Below are 15,928 nucleotides of genomic sequence, written 5' to 3' on the forward strand. Positions count from 1 at the left end.
ACATCATTGTCATCATCAGCAGCCTTGTTCGACGTGCTGCTGGATGAAGGCCTCCCCCGGGCTGTCATCATTTCTCACTGTCACAATCTATCTTGCACCTGCGTACGAGCCGGTTTCATCGATGCACATCCTCTAGGCAGTTTTCCTTCGTTTGGCTGTCACTCCATTGTTCATCTTGACCCACTGGCCTTCATTCTTTCTAGAAAAGAGGCTTTTCGTTTTGGGTTAGATTGCATACATATAAATGTGTCGTTAACCTTTCACCACCCACCACGGCCAATGAGTAAGGTTTGTCACGTAAACAAAACGTGCCAATTCGTGACTACTTCAGCACGCCTATGTGTTGGAGAGTAAACATTTGACAACATTTGCATACGACGTTTTGCTGGTGATGACAACCGGCTTCATCAGGCCAGAATCAACAAACCTTACAAATTGGCTGCGTCGGGTGGTGGTGGATTAACGACACATTTATATTTACGCGATCTAAGTCAAAAACAACTTTTATCATGGATAATATTGGTCGCGAAAGCCTCGGTGTCAAAACGTGATTCTTTCGAGCAACATGTCCTGCCAAGCCCATTTTACCTTCTCTTAACGGTGCCGATGGTGCTCCTGACTTGCGTTTTCCTCTCTCATCCGAGTGTTCACCGAGACCGTGTCTGAGTGTAATTTCAAGCGTGTGCTCAAAACCCGCACTCAATCTACCCAGCCCTGTTTGAGAGATGACAGGCCGAATTGATCCTCAGCCGGCAGTTGAACTTACATCCATTATGATCAGGAGACGAAAGTTCAAACCGCCAGAGGTCACAGCCACACATTGCGCGTTGGGGGTGTCTCCTAGCGAATGGCACCTGGTGAGTATTGGTGACATTACAGACAGGCTGAGCGAACTTCATCCACCCAAGTTTAATCCATCCGGCCGCGCTATAATCATAATTACATCAAAACCACGTGACCACTGGCTACTGACTCAGTGCTGAGTCTACTGTCTGTGCGCTACCACTTATTTAAAAGTTCCGTCATCAGTCAGCCCAATCGGCACTTGCGTCATCTATTTCAATAGGGGGGGGGGTGGTGGGGGTAAAGAAAAACATCCACGAATTTTGTCCAAATTGTTGTGGGCGTATTTTTTGCGACGTCAACTCCAATTCTTCTTGGGGCGCCTGTACCGCTGGCTAACCAACAGCTGGGGACCGCACATCGCGACACGACCTGGCGCTTTCGCATGCCCTTCTGCGGCCGTCTGGAACGCTCCTCCTTCCGACATTAGGAAGCTGCTGGAGCTATGGCGCTTTTAAATCGAGAGTGAAAACTCACTTCTTTAGAACTGATTCTTGTGTTTGCTTTGTTGTCCTTCCCCCGCACCTCCGTTTAGCGCGGTTTGGCCGACGTAGGGTGCGAAAAAAGTTCAACCATACATACGCGCCGCAGCACGTCGCGCCGGCGTACCCTTGACGGTGATCTGTGCCTCCACTTCTATGACGCCCAGGCTGGATATGGCCACGCAGGTGTAGTTGCCCGACTCCTGGATGCCAGTGAGCTCCAGCACGTTGCGCCCGATGGGCATATCAGCCTCCGGCGTCAGGTCCTTGTGGCCGAGCTTCCACTTGACGTACGGCATTGGCGAGCCGATGGCCACGCACGTCAGGTTCACGCTGCCTCCCGGCATGATCTCGTGGCTCGCGGGAAGGACGGAGAAGCGAGGCGGGATGGTGCGAACTGCAGGAAGCAAGAGAGAGACAGAGAGAGAGGAGCCACAGAGACATGCGGATGCACAATGTTCATGCACACGCACAGCCTTTTGTCAATGCATTACTGGGACGAGGGCCTCCCCCCCCAATGCCGTGGGGCGTCGTGGGGGTTGTTCGACCATACTTCGCCCATGCTGTTCAATGTGGGCGACTGAGGGAGGAGTGCCCAGAGTTGGCCGTTGTACGGAACAATACAATCTCGCTGCACGACCCTCAGCTACCCACCACGTGACCCCGCAGCAGCCCAAAGCAACCTGCTGCGTGTATGGTGGCCAGCCAAGCGAGCGCTGTCCAGGCTCAAACCTGCTTAGCTTCTGGAGCTCTGCTTGGGTCGGGCGCGTTCCATGGGAAGCAGAGTAATGCGGAACGAGTGTGCCCTTGACGGGCGAACGTAGGACGGGCGGACGCACGGCGGACGACGCAACGGGGGAACGTGCGATGGGTGAACGCGCGATGGCCTAGGCCGTGTGCGCAAGGGCACAAGTGTTACGTCGGCACAGAGCTGGATTGAGCTGGTTCCACACACAGACAGCCTCGCGGAACGAGGAGTAAGTCAATCGTGCGGCCTCCACGCTGGAGAGGGTAAAGAGTTGCCAGGGTGCATCTCTCGTTCTCGCCGAGACTTTGTTCACATTTAGTGTTTAGAGGCACGCGAGGTTACGATGCGGCGATCGTCGGATTGAAATCGATTCTCACACTCGCGACACGCGCGCGCGTTGAATCTTCGAGAAGCAGTGATTTACGAGTCGCGTTTGTTGTAAGTGGATTGTTAATGCTGCAGGTGGCGTGTTGCATCGGTGGATCGTGAGAGATGGCGACGGTTTGGGGAGGCCCTCATCCAGCAGTGGATTGATCGTGGCTGATGATGATGAGGAGGATCGTGATGATTTGTTGCAAGCAAACAGAGACCCTGGTAGCTGATAGAGATGTTACATTCACCGCAATGTGATAAAAACATCTCTTATCAAGTCATATCGTGACCTCGAATCATGACCCCCATATCGTTACCCTGATCTCGTGATAATTCAGGAATCAACTCGAGGGGCAAATTGTTGCATTGCTCCGTGTCAACCGCACCACTGGCTCGAGACACACACGCTGCCTGAGCTCTGTGTACGGCTACAGAATGCACCGAGCATTAAAAAAAAACACACATTTCCAGACAAAAAGCAAGTTGACTGCTAACACGTGACATTTTCATACATTTTTTTCCTCCACAATACATTATATTTATTTTGAACGAGAGGTGTATTGATGCATTGTATATTGTTAATTAATGTAGATTTTTAAGTGCGAGAATTCTAGATGTCGTATGCAATGGGTCCTCTTAAATACTCTTTTTTTTGGGTAAAGTCATAGGTAAAAAAAAATGAAAACAACTAAATCCTTTTATTTTTATTATATTTTTTTTACCTACGTGACTTTACCGAAAAAAACAAAGAGTATGAATCATTGCAGTCACGAAAGCTTCAAATCTAGGGTCCTCTTAAAGTGATGCGCCACTCCCTGCTCCTGGCACGCCTCGTTAGGCCGTGACCACCCGAATGTGACATTCTGGCCGTCGCTCTGCATCCACATCAGCGGCCGTACGACAAGAAGAGGGCTTCTCTTAAACACCTGCAGTCACTAGGTTCACAACCTGCCATTTGTAAAAGTCAAAAAAGTTCTTAGATCACATCACAAAACCTGAATTGTGAAAATTATTCTCCTCGCCAGGGGGTGATGCGGAGTTTAAGGAGGATGGGGCGCAGGGGGTGGGGGTAGTTATTGGGGGGGGGGGAGGCAAATCTTTAAACCCATAGATGTAAAATAAATTATTTACGACTAATAATTATAATGGCCATCATCAATGCTGTGGATTCAGGTGTCAACATGAATGCCTTAAAAATCTATACTTTCATGCTCTGATATTTCACCTGTAGAAAAAGAGCTGGGGGGAAATTCTGTAATCTGATTATCATTATTTTAGGGATTAAAATATGCTGTTTGAAATATAACTTGCTAGAGGGCATGTCTTTAATCGCGTATAAGTGGGTGAAATAAATAAAACAAACATATCACACGTTAATTATACAACAAATTAGGTATGAAAAAATAACACAGCTGCTCGCTCTCAATGGCGAACTAGGTAAGAGCCAGGCATTTATTTACTGGAGTGAGTGAGTGGCACATGACTGGCGAGGAAAGGTGGAAGCTGTATGCCAACATGGACAGGTCTGACTGCAATTAAACATTTTCAGGCCACTGCGAGAATGGAATAGGTTGTACGTGACCAGTACCCACAGCTGTAAGGAAGAGTTATTCTGGGCGTGGTGTGCCAGTTGCGGAAATATTTTGCTGAATCGCTGCCCTGAGCACACTCGACCGAAGTTAAACGCTGTGTGGGAAGCATTTATATACGTAAAAACGAATCGCCCCAATTAGGTCTGAGCGATGTCTACCGCAAGACCCTGCCATGGAAAGCAAACGCCAGCAGGGCTGGTAAGCGTGGTGGAGCAGACGTTGCCACCGCCAGGCGCGGAGGCGTTTGCAAGGTCACGGCAGCGAGAGCGAAACCCACACACGCACACGTACGGAGGCCCCCGGCGCTGCGTCACAGACGAGGCGTACATACGCGCACGCATGCACACACACGCGCACGCACGCATGCACGCACACGTGGGATACATGCACACAGGACACGGTGGAGGACAGCCGGCCCACAGGCACGCTTCGCCAAGGCCACAGCGAGCAGACGGGCAGGCGGAAGAGACGTGGGGAGTAGGGGGGAAGCATCGTATTTGTTTTAGCAACAACAACAAAAAGAGAGAGAGGCACGTGTATATCCTGAACCAATGATGGACGCACAGTAAACATTGGCGTATTAGCAGGGGGGGGGCAGTGGGCATACAGACGGGGGAGGCAGGTGGACTGATAGGAAGGCAGCGAAATGAGGGAATGGCACGAGTAATCGGTAATGCACGAATCTCAGGGCTGAGAGCGAATGTGCGACCGCGTACGGGGACTGCTTCAAAGGTTACGCGGCCACATTTTAAGACGCAGGCACAAAATGACGCGTTGTTTACCCAATGTTTCAATGCGGTCGGCCACATTGTTAGGGTAAATATCCTAGAATATATTGTACTGGGTGCGGGGAGAGGGGGGCGGGCAGAAGATTGAGAAAAATTTACAGATTTAAAATAAATCCAACCGCTGTTGTGGTGCAACAAAAAAAAGAAGTGATCTTTAAATATTTTGACTGCTCCTAATTTATTTTTTTACAGCGCGAGCGAGCAGACATGCAGAGTGGAGAGTAGAAAGACTGAGAGGCAGATAAGAGGCAGCCGAGACGCATCTTCAGAGCGGCGTCTGCATTTTATCCACGAAACGCAGCTTTGCATGGGCAAGCCCGCTGGGAGCTTGCACAACGGTCTCAGGCGTCGTCTGCGCCCAGGTGACCGCTTTAAGATACGCCCGGGATTCAGTGGGGGGTTTTTTGTTGTTGTTTAGATCATAGAAATAATAATTTTACGGTAGAGTTGCGTGGTTTTTCTTCTTCACCATTCGTGTGAGTTTCATTGAAAGAGCGAGCAGGTGCGTGCTATCCATGCAAAAAGCGCCGAGCGAGTTGGCAGAATTCCAAATCAAGCTGCACATGAATTGCTGATGTGCATGGACGTGTGTGTGTACGTGTGTGTGTACGTGTGTGTGTGTGTGTGTGTTGGGAGCGGTGGTGGAGCGATTAGCAAGCTGCACACCGAACCCGGCTACCCGAATTCAATTCCCGCTCACGACCAATACCAGTGATTATTATCTGAATCGGTCCTGGGCCTCCACTAGGTTGACTCAGCCTCAAATGGGTACCTGGTGCTGTGTGTAAAACATCGTCACTAGGGAGACAAAGGCGGCCGGGCGTGGTGCTGGCCAAACCCACCCCCTCGTGTGCCGTGCCGGCCTTCACAGGTGCTCGCTAACAGCACTTGCCTGAACAGTTTGTCAAGGCTACACGGGGGATCTTTGTCTTTGGCGCCAGCACGGAGCAGTGAGCAGAGAGAAGCATGGTGGGAATGGAGAACGTGGCAGAGAGACAGCCAGACAGGCAGACAGGCAGACGGAGAGGCCGGTAGACGGACAGAGGGAGAGGCAGACAGACAGAAACAAACAGACAAGTCGACAGAACAGACTTCAGACACACAGACAGATCAGACAGACAGGTGGACACCAGACAGATAAACCGAGGCAGGCAGGTGGACAAGCAAGTAGAGAAGACAAATAGACAGATGCCAATCAGAAAGAAGGCGTGCCCGTTTTAGCTCTACAGAACCAATTACCAACCAACACGACAAATCACTCCACAATAACTGGTCCTGTAACAATTACAATGAATCCCCCCCCCCCCTCACAATTCGATCAGAATATTTATTTTCACATCGTGATACTAATCTATGCATGTTTCATTTCTTTAGCGCCTCTCGTGGCTGCCTGACGAACAAATTAAATGAAGACACACATTTTTTTGTTTTGTTTTCACACCCACCAAATATTCGATGGGTTCACAGTGAGCGAGCGAGTGCAAGCACCGACGCTAATCAACGCATTACGCCCCTCATAACAAAACTGATGACCGCAGCAATGAATATCAAACGCACCCCGCTCTCACGGAAGAGCAGAGATCGTTGTGCCGAAGGTCACCCCGTGCACCAAGGGCTTACACCTCCATCAGCGAGACCTTCCCTCCCCTTGCGTTAGGCGTACACCTCTCCACCCCGCTCTCCCATGCGGACCAGACCAGATTGTAAGGAGTTACCCACCGTTCACCTCACTACAAGTAAGCCGAGCCGCAAACCCGCTGGCTGGGGTGACCAAGAGGAGTGACAGATGGGAGAGCTTGCCCCCCCCCAACCCTCGCCCGCCCCCAACCCTCGCCCCCCCCCCCGCCGCCCCCCCGCCGCCCCCCCGCCGCCCCCCAAATAAAACGTTACATCATCACCTGGGTCTGGAATCCGACCGACATTATCTGGAATGTAAGCCGACCATGTTAACACCACTGGACATCTGTGAAAAAGCTACTGGGCATCTGTAAACAAAGAGCTTCATAGCTCATCGGATTCCGGCAGTATAAATAAATATTCGGATTCTGAAATAATACTAAGACAAAAATCCCCCGTATAGCCTTAAACATACTCTTGGGGCAAGTGCTGTTAGCGAGCACCTATGAAGGCCGGAACGGCACACACGAGGGGGTGGGTGGCCAGCACCACGCCCGGCCACCTTTGTCTCCCCAGTGCCGATGTTTACGCACCACATAATTTGAGGCTGAGTCGACCTAGGAGGGGGGCCCGGCACCGGTTCAAATCATCTATATGCACACGCGCGCACAAAAACCCCACACTGGCGAGTGTTCTGCTATCTCTTAACGCTTCAATCCACACAACTCTGAACGCATTCATCACAACGACACTGAACAATGAGAGAGAGAGAGAAAGCATTCGCTTTGCCAGAGGCTCCGTCAGAAACTCCCAGCGAGTTTTAGCAGTAAAACCTGGAGGCAAACATAACCGCTGTTTACTATGCAGGCTGGCTCCAAGAAACAATTGTGACCGGCCCACTCAGGACGCTTTATAAAAAGGATGTTTTTTTTGAATTACTTAAGAAAGTGTGTGCTCCAAAAAAAATCTTCAGTATTTTGAATGAGTATTCAGGAGGACAAAAAAAAAATCGCAGACAGATGCATTCAACTGGAAAAAAAAAACAACATAATGCAGTCCAGAAAAGGGCTGTATATATTATTTCACTTACTTACATAAGTGTGTCTGCTCCAGAAAAAAAAAGTCAGTATTTTGAATGAGTATTCAGAAGGAAAAAAAACCCCACACAGATGCATTCAACTGGAAAAAAATACACCCCCCCATAATGCAGCCCAAGAATAGCAAGCACACACTCAGACACATACATAGTGGGCAAAAACAACATCCATCACCCATTTGCATTACAATTAATCGCTACGATAATGCTTTTCCACACCACCACCTCCTGCTCACCCCCTTTTATTCCGACCTTAACTCACGACCTTCCACGACTAGCCAGTCGGGGCCGCCAGCTACGTCTAAACGTTGCGCGGAGATTGGACTGGCAAAAAATGAAAAAAAATCGCCGCGGAGTCCAAAACCGATTCCCTCAAATGTTATTACAAACGGAGAAGAGAGTCAGGGCGCAAGGGGTCGAACAGCAGGGCACTTAGAGGAGGCACTCCTGTTTCCACCCCTGGCGCTCGCTTGAATTTCAGCGTCTCCCACCGTGGCCATCGAGCGGGAGAGCGTGGCGGTGTGGCCGGGGTAAAAAAAAAAACGGAACCGATTTTAAAACGATGGCGTCAGTGGTCGTCGCACCGCTACAAACGCGGGGAGGAGGGGGGGGCAGCCTGTCACCGTGTCTGTCTCCTGCGTGGCTTTGTCACTCAGATGCTCCGCTGCAACGCCAATGACTGTTTTTTTGGGTCATGTAATCAAAGTGCAATGCGCCTGGTCTGAGAATGAGTTACATTTGCGATGTAACGATTCTGATCTCTTCCTAGCCCGCCAACCTAACAAGCAACGATGAATTGTCGTGATTCAAGGCAGCGGTTCAACTGAACAATACATTGTATTTCCGTGTCATTCGGTAACTTTCTTTTGATGTCTCGTTGACGCACATTATCGTTCATTCATTCATTCGTGGGTACATTCAGGCAACCACAAGTCCACTCTTCACGAGCACAATTTGAAGCATGTGCCGCGATCATGAGAATCAATCGTGATTGACGAATGAATGCAATTGCACTCTCGTCCAATGGTGAGATCACAAAAATATAAATGTGTCGTTAAACCCGCCACCACCCGACACAGCCAATTAGTAAGGTTTTCCACTTAAACAAAGCATGCCCATTCGTTACTCGTTCAGCACGCCGGTTTTGTTGGAGAGTAAAACCCACAACATTTCCAATCCGAGTACGACGTTTCGCCATGTAATTACAACGAGCATCAAGCAGGCAGACACAGCGAGAGCTGAGTTGGTCGCGAAAGCCCACGTGTTAAATCGTACTCTCCCATGTCTTCGGGGCGGTGACATGGTCATGCGTGTATGCATGCATGCATGGTGAGCTTCTTTCACACCGTACGTAGCCAACCGTGCTCGTCGAAAGGGGCGCGCGGGGGGGGGGGCAAGCACGATCGCGTTCGTCGCGTGCTGCCAAGGTTGGCGGTTCGAACCTGGCAACTAGCCTGGTTAATGCTGCGGGTGTATACATCGCAAGAGCCACACGCTGTGGGCTTCACAGTGAACGTTCGAGATACTGCGCCAGCATCAACATAGCATCAACATGAACACATACAACATACATACAACATATGTTGTGCATACATATGTGGATACAACAAACATACAACATACGTATGTTGTACTGTACATACATTTGTATTAATGTATAAACCGTAAAAGCCGCACGCCGTCTGCGTCACAGTGAACGCGGGAGATCCTGCGCCGGCACGGCGACCCGAATTAGCGAAATTTTAAAAAATCACCGAAGATGACTAAGTGCGCGAGTACGTGTCGGGCACGGTACTCGTTGCCCTGCACGTGCTGGGGGAGGAGGAGGAGGCGGCTGCCACGTGGCTCTGTGGCTACGTGGGCTGACATCCACTGTGTGTGTAATTACATATTGTATATTGATTGCGTACCTGGTGCTGTAACTGTGTAAAAGTCACGTGTAAAAACATTCGCTGAAAAAAAAAAAACTTTATTCGATGAAAGACCACAAACAGGAACGGCGGACTGCGCGCTCCCGCGATGCACTGCGTGTCATCGTGGTAGTTTGTTGTCAAAACAACGTCGCGAACACCGATTCTGTCTCTAGCAGTTATGAACGTGGACGCTGCAATGTGGAACACCGCCTTAACGTTCACCGACACGCGCGACGCCACAAACCCAACCGATCCTGCCGCACACCACTTGGAGACCACCGTTAGTTCAGATCCGAAAAGAAGGGGTTGACAGGTGGCATGCGGTTGCTGGGTGAGCGAAACAAGAGTGGGGCAAAGGTCATGGGTGTTCCGCTGAGTGCGGAAAGTGCTTCGTTGATTATTTGGGCTTCATCGCACAAATGTCAGGAACGATGGACAATGGCATATCCAGAGATTACGTGCCACGCTTTAATGCCCAGTAAGAAAAAACACGACTTTTATGATGATGATGATGAATGAACTGAGAAAAGTAATGTTACTTTGGAGTGTCACTCACTCACAGTGGTATCTTTTGGAGAAACTTTTCTCTTTGCAATGCCGATATGAAATAAAATCAAACTATTAATACGAGTCAATTTCACAACGCCTTAGAGTGGAAACTGAATTACAACGCCCACTCTATTGATCGTGACATTTTGTATTGCTCATTTGCCACGGCGCTGAAGAGATTGCCGGCCTGCGAGTTGATCTCTCGCGAAGACCAAGAGGTCACTGTGACCAATGCAATTAATACCATCACACCTCACCATCGCTTCACTCCTTCCATCAGACACACTCAACTCTTGCACACTATTTACTTGTTTTCCAAAGTACCTGTCTGCTCTTACAACATACCATCCATCTGGCTTTCAGGCCCGTCCCCTTGGCAACTGACCACTGGAGTGCCATTCCAACGCCGGTCTCTGTAACCTGCCCTTCTAAATCCTGAACGTGTCCACCCCCCGCAACCCGACATCCCCCCCATCACAACCGACGGCACTCTCCGAGCACGCTCGCTTCTGAAACCTCCACATTTCTCGCCCACCGTGAGCTGCCCCCCCCCCGAATTTCCCGACACCCCTCCGCCTGCATCCGTATTGACAACCCCCCCCCTCCAAATTGTGTTTCTTTCGTTTCCCGTCGCAACCGACCGTACGAAAAGGAGCCGGACGAGTCAAAGGGGTTGTGCTAAAGCGTTGATTCGGTGCCGAGATTAAAAACTGAAATGTGAATCGCACGCGCGCAAACGGCGTAGGTCTCTCGCATTGCGTGCGGGCAGCATCCACTGAGAGACGTCATCTGTTATATGAGGCCGGGAGCATGCCGCTACATGCATCGACTCGCCAAATGTCAACCGCACATCCCATTAGTGGCAAAGATTGCCTTCTGAAACGCCGTGTTAAATCGGCTATTCTGCTACGGCAGACCATAATCCCCGTCTGCTGGTGCATGCGCGCACGCACCCACGCCCCGTGCGTGTGCAAACGCGTCACTCTATATGCATACTGTAGGTGTGCTTTGGTGTATGCCCCGCGTACGAAAGGCGCGCTGGTTTCGTGTGCTCGCGTGCGGAAAGAGTATTCAGTCATCGGCATCTAAAAACTACGCGCCCTGCGAGATGGCACCGGTAAATTTCGATTTAAAGCTTTCGTGACTGCAGGGATTCATCTTCTTGGTTCTTTCGGTAAAGTCACGTAGAAGGGAAATAATAATATTAATAATATTATTTTATTATTTCCCTTCTACGTGACTTTACCGAAAGAACCAAGAAGATGGCACCGGTAGTCTGTGCACTCCGCAATGAACCTCGCGACCTAAGATTGATTCCCAGCCACCGCTGACATCAGTAGCAGAGGTGGTATCTGAACACCTCCCCGCCCAACCTCGTTTCACCTATCGGCACTGACGAGAGTGGCGAAAGCAAAGTACAAAAAAGAACCTGCATCGAGGCATTGTTCTGACAAGCCCCAGGCATTCGCTATCATTTCATTATTGACCTGCCAACCGTCGTCTGTGCAGAATGTTGCACGGCAATAAGGATCCTGTGCCGAGCGATGGGCCGATTTCAACCCCACGAGTTGAACGTTCGATTGTCCTGTCCTCGATCTGGCACGCACCGGTGCTTCGCGGATTCTAATTACAGATAAGTCAATAAATATCGTGGGTCAACTTTGCGGGCTCTTGGCTCGGTATGCGTGGCTTTTGGCATGTGTGTCGAGCGCTCACTTACTTCACTACACGACCACGGTACAGTCTCAGTGGAAGCGTTACCGAATCGGCACTCTCTTTTGGGAGACGAACATTGAAACCCTTCCTTACACGCGGCAGCTAAGTAAAATGAAGCCCAATGTAACGCTGGGAGCCAAGTGCTTTCTCTCATTCTGACGAGTATGGACGAAGATGAACGAAGACACGTAGGGCCGTGGTGGCCGTCGTGACGTATGTACGTTGAACTTCGTTCGCACCCTACGTGGCCAACCGCGCCAATCGGAGGTGCGGGGGAAGGACAACGAACTAAACACAAAAAATCAGTTCTCTAGAAATGAGTTTTCAATCTAGATTAAAAAGTACATAGCTCCGGTGGCTTGGTCATGTTGGAAGGAAGAGGGGTCCAAACGGCCGCAGAAGTGCACCTGACGGAAGTAGAGTTCACGGTGACTTCTAAAAAGTGCGCGTGTTACGCACGCACGATAATTGAGTGTCATGTGCTTATGCAGACTAATGCACGTCAGTGGCACGGGGTCAACAGTAAATCCGGGCTTCGGTTGCGGCAAAAACAGCTGTGCAATTATAAATTATGGCCAACTTAATTATCCCAGCAATATCCTTGTTGACGCCACCCGTGACGTTTTTGATACGTGACCAATATGACCTAGAAATAAGTTGCGGCTCGAACTACTAATTCACTCGCACAGGCTCGCGTCATTTTCTCAATAAAATCCGTCGCCGTCACTTCTGCCGAAGGCAAAACATTTTTCGCCACACTGGGGACGAGGCTCTCCTTGGGCGGCTCCGATCATTCCTCGCGCACGACTGAATGAAGCAAGAGCCGGCAGAAGAAAAGGTACAATTGTGCAGAGGGCAAAGCGGAAGGCACGTCCAACCCTCACCGTCCAGGTTCGAGCACATGCTTTGAAACTCACGTTTTTCTTTTTTACAATTTCAATTGCCCGCCAGCCTCCCCCATGGAGATGCTCTCTCCCCTGCCTCTTGAAATCAAACGCGAATTGGTACCCGGCGCAGTGGCGGCAGTTCCTGGGCACGGTTGTTTCTTGCTCACCAAACCCACTCGTGGGCCCCGGCGTAAGACAGAGAGCGTCTTCCACCAAGTACCATCGTCTAAAATGAACAACAAGCTTTCTCGGCCCCCGAAGGGACGGCCAGAGTAATTTTAGATGAAAAAAAGGGGAGCATGCCGAGGCTTTCAGCGGCCTGCGGCGTGCGGAGCACTTTCAAGCGACGTTAGTCACGGCTGCGTACCAGCAGCCAGGGGCTGGGGAAGCAAGAGTAAGGAGACTCAAGACCCACAGTGCACAGGCCACGTGCACACACACACACTCACACGAAGATACAGATTCCCCGGGTAACCTTACAGACTGCTGGGATGTTAGTGAGCACTTGTTAAAGGCCAGTACGGTGCACGAGTGTAGCGAATACCACATCCAGCCACCTTTGTCTTCCCAGGCGCTGATGTTTACACACCGCAGAGTAGACCTCGGGAAGACTCCAGGACCAGTTCAGCTATTCGTCACCGATGCCTGGCCGGCCATGTGTGGGAATCGAATTTCAGTCACCAGGATCGTCGCACGGCGCGCCAACCACCACACCACCGTCGTGCAACGCACGCGAACGCTCACGTGCGCAGAGGCTCGGGCGCATGACATGAATTGGCAGCGCCGAGCCCAGCCGATGCACAGGCGCGCACACCACGACAACGGCGTTACTCGCGTGCAGGTTGGCACCTGGGTGTCACGTTGACGACGGGGAGGTGGAGCACAGCGTGCGAGGCGCCTGGTGTGAACGCATGCACGTGCACAACCAAGTGCGGAGGGGGTGTGGAGAAGGGTGGGGGGTGGTGAAAGGGGGGCAGAGGGAGGGGTGGGAATGGGGCGTGGATACGCATGCAAGCGCCCAGATTTTAAGTGAACGCCGCAGAGGCAAGCTTAAAACGTGTGCACGTGCTCGCGCGAGCCCAGTGGTGTAGTGCGTTTGCGTACGGCCGTGCGCGTGCACTGATGCACACGCGCGTACGTGCACTTGATGGCGGAAAAAGGGGCCGTTGGGCGAGCGAGGTTGTTCAATGCGACGCCTACTTGAACGTGGCCAGTAGGGGAGGGAGATCGAGCTGGACGCGAACCAGAGAGCGGGAGGAATGAAAGACAACAACGTTATCGCTTCTCTGGGGGGGGGGGGGGCGAAGGTTTTGATGCAGAACACAATGGGGTGACGTAAAGAGGGGAAGAGAGACACACGGAGAGTCAAACATGCCAGTGTCTGCCCTACGCTTCCTGCCCTCACGTGGCCAACACGACCCACACCGTCAGTGGCTGCCAACACCGACGCCACCCTTGCAGCCTACGCGTTGTTCTGCTCGATCTGCCAAGCACGAGACCCTGTCTTTCCTAATCACGCCAGGCACGGTTTTTACTCTGCTTTGACAATTCCCTTCCCATGCTTCTCTTCCCACGTGTGCATTCCGGCATATTTGGCAGTGCGCAGCTACGGTACAACGAAGATACAACTTTGTTCGGGAAACGTTTTTTTCATTCTGGTGTTTTTTTTTTTAATGGCAGGTGACAACCACTCGAGTCACATCAAGACGACAGCCGCGACATGCACGGCATGGCGCGTATCGACTCCTTGCCGAGCGTGTTTTTTCGCGTAAATTGCATTTCATTAAAAGAACGAGTTTTAGTTGGGAACAGATTTTGAGTCGAAGTTTCAATTTTTTAAAAAAATGTAAACCACCCCACGCTAATGTTTGGGAATCCATTATTTCTTATGAATCCGTACTCGACACAGCTTCTCCATCCAGCACTGCAGCCTCCCTCCCTCCCTCGCCTCCCTCCCTCCCCTCATCATCATCCACCACCCTCCGTATTCCCCAATGAGATTCCAGTAAATACTCTCGGCGGGACAAAGCGCCGGCTCCATAGATTGCATCGGAATATTGCGTGCGGTCGATCGAACGCCTCTGCAGCCGCTGCGGCATCGCTGCTCCTGATTATTAATCCCGAGGCTATGGATCTGGAAGGCTCATTAGAATTAAACTTATGTGTGTGTATATATACAGATTGTTCCTGGAGGTGCTGTGGTGTCATGGTTAGGACATTGAAACTTTAATCCAGAGGTAACGGGTTAAATTCCATCTCCCAGCATGGGCGGAAGTTGAAAGAATGGTGCAACTTTCTGAAATCGTCCCCCACCTATGTCCACCCCAACGGTATAAATAGGTATGGCAACGTTATTTTTACCGGCAGTTCTACATGTGATGGGGTGTTGGTACTGCCACCTCATTCGAAACGTCTGACTAGTGGGCCAAAAATACCCCCTGGAGGGCTTCCCCAGAGCTTGCTCTACAGATACTCTCTCGAGCTCCCTCTAACGGAGGTCCTTCCACCAGCAGTGGCGTTGACAAGCAATTGCAGGGATGCACCTTTATCTTTCTTGCACACCGCTTCACAAAAAAGCACACACACACACACGCACGCATGCCTGGCGTGTGCATGTTTTTGTTAGTAATTTTTATTTATATCTAAATTACATTTTCACCAACGGGGTATTTGAACAGAAACGGCGATACAGGCGCCAGATTTAGATCGAGGGACATGTACCGAGGGTTGCAATATATTGCAACACTTTCGCCAAGTATCACAGGAACATCATGGCTATGCCATCATGCACCCTGCTGCGAAACGAGAAGCAGAGAAGCTGGCTCGGCAATATCGATTTAATTTAATTCGCTTCAATGCGACTTTCATTTTTTTTACGGCCACATCATTCATACGAGTGTGGCACGATCGCTAGATCAGAGTAATAAGGCGTGTTTGCTGATTTACTTCCAAAAGTTGTGGCTCCTCCACTCCGTGTGAAGGGCGAGGGAGTTTCCACGGCTGTGGTGATCATTTCGATATAAAGTTTTCGTGGCTGCAGGGATTCATATTCTTGGATCTTTCGGTAAAGTCACGTGGAAGGGAAATAAAAAAAAATGAAACATAATACAATTCTCACAACGTTTCGGCCACAACACAAGCAGCCGTCCTCAGGTGAAGAACAGAGCTGTCGGAAAGACAGCGTCCTAATGAAACACTGCTAAGCTTGGCAGCGTATTTAAGCTGGGTGGGAGGAGCAGAGTGCCTTGACAAAGGAGTTTACATATCAACAGAGGAATTTAGCATTGGCCGCTTGCGCACAAGCGCTTCCACGTCCATCGCCCAC

The 15,928-nt window shown here is 50.6% G+C and overlaps 1 protein-coding gene across 6 annotated transcripts in view; it reads right to left on the bottom strand.

Annotated features, from left to right (window-relative positions):
- The window catches only part of LOC144726724 (receptor-type tyrosine-protein phosphatase delta-like), a 341,659-nt gene that overhangs the window by 91,555 nt on the left and 234,176 nt on the right, over positions 1-15,928 (bottom strand). For all 6 annotated transcript variants that reach the window (XM_078605566.1, XM_078605565.1, XM_078605563.1 and 3 more), the window contains one exon: positions 1,453-1,722. In XM_078605566.1, coding sequence (XP_078461692.1) covers positions 1,453-1,722 — 270 coding nt within the window. The remainder of the gene's footprint in view (positions 1-1,452; positions 1,723-15,928) is intronic.

Source organism: Lampetra planeri, chromosome 24 (assembly GCF_965212315.1).
Source record: "Lampetra planeri chromosome 24, kcLamPlan1.2.h2, whole genome shotgun sequence".
Classification (NCBI taxonomy): domain Eukaryota; kingdom Metazoa; phylum Chordata; class Hyperoartia; order Petromyzontiformes; family Petromyzontidae; genus Lampetra; species Lampetra planeri.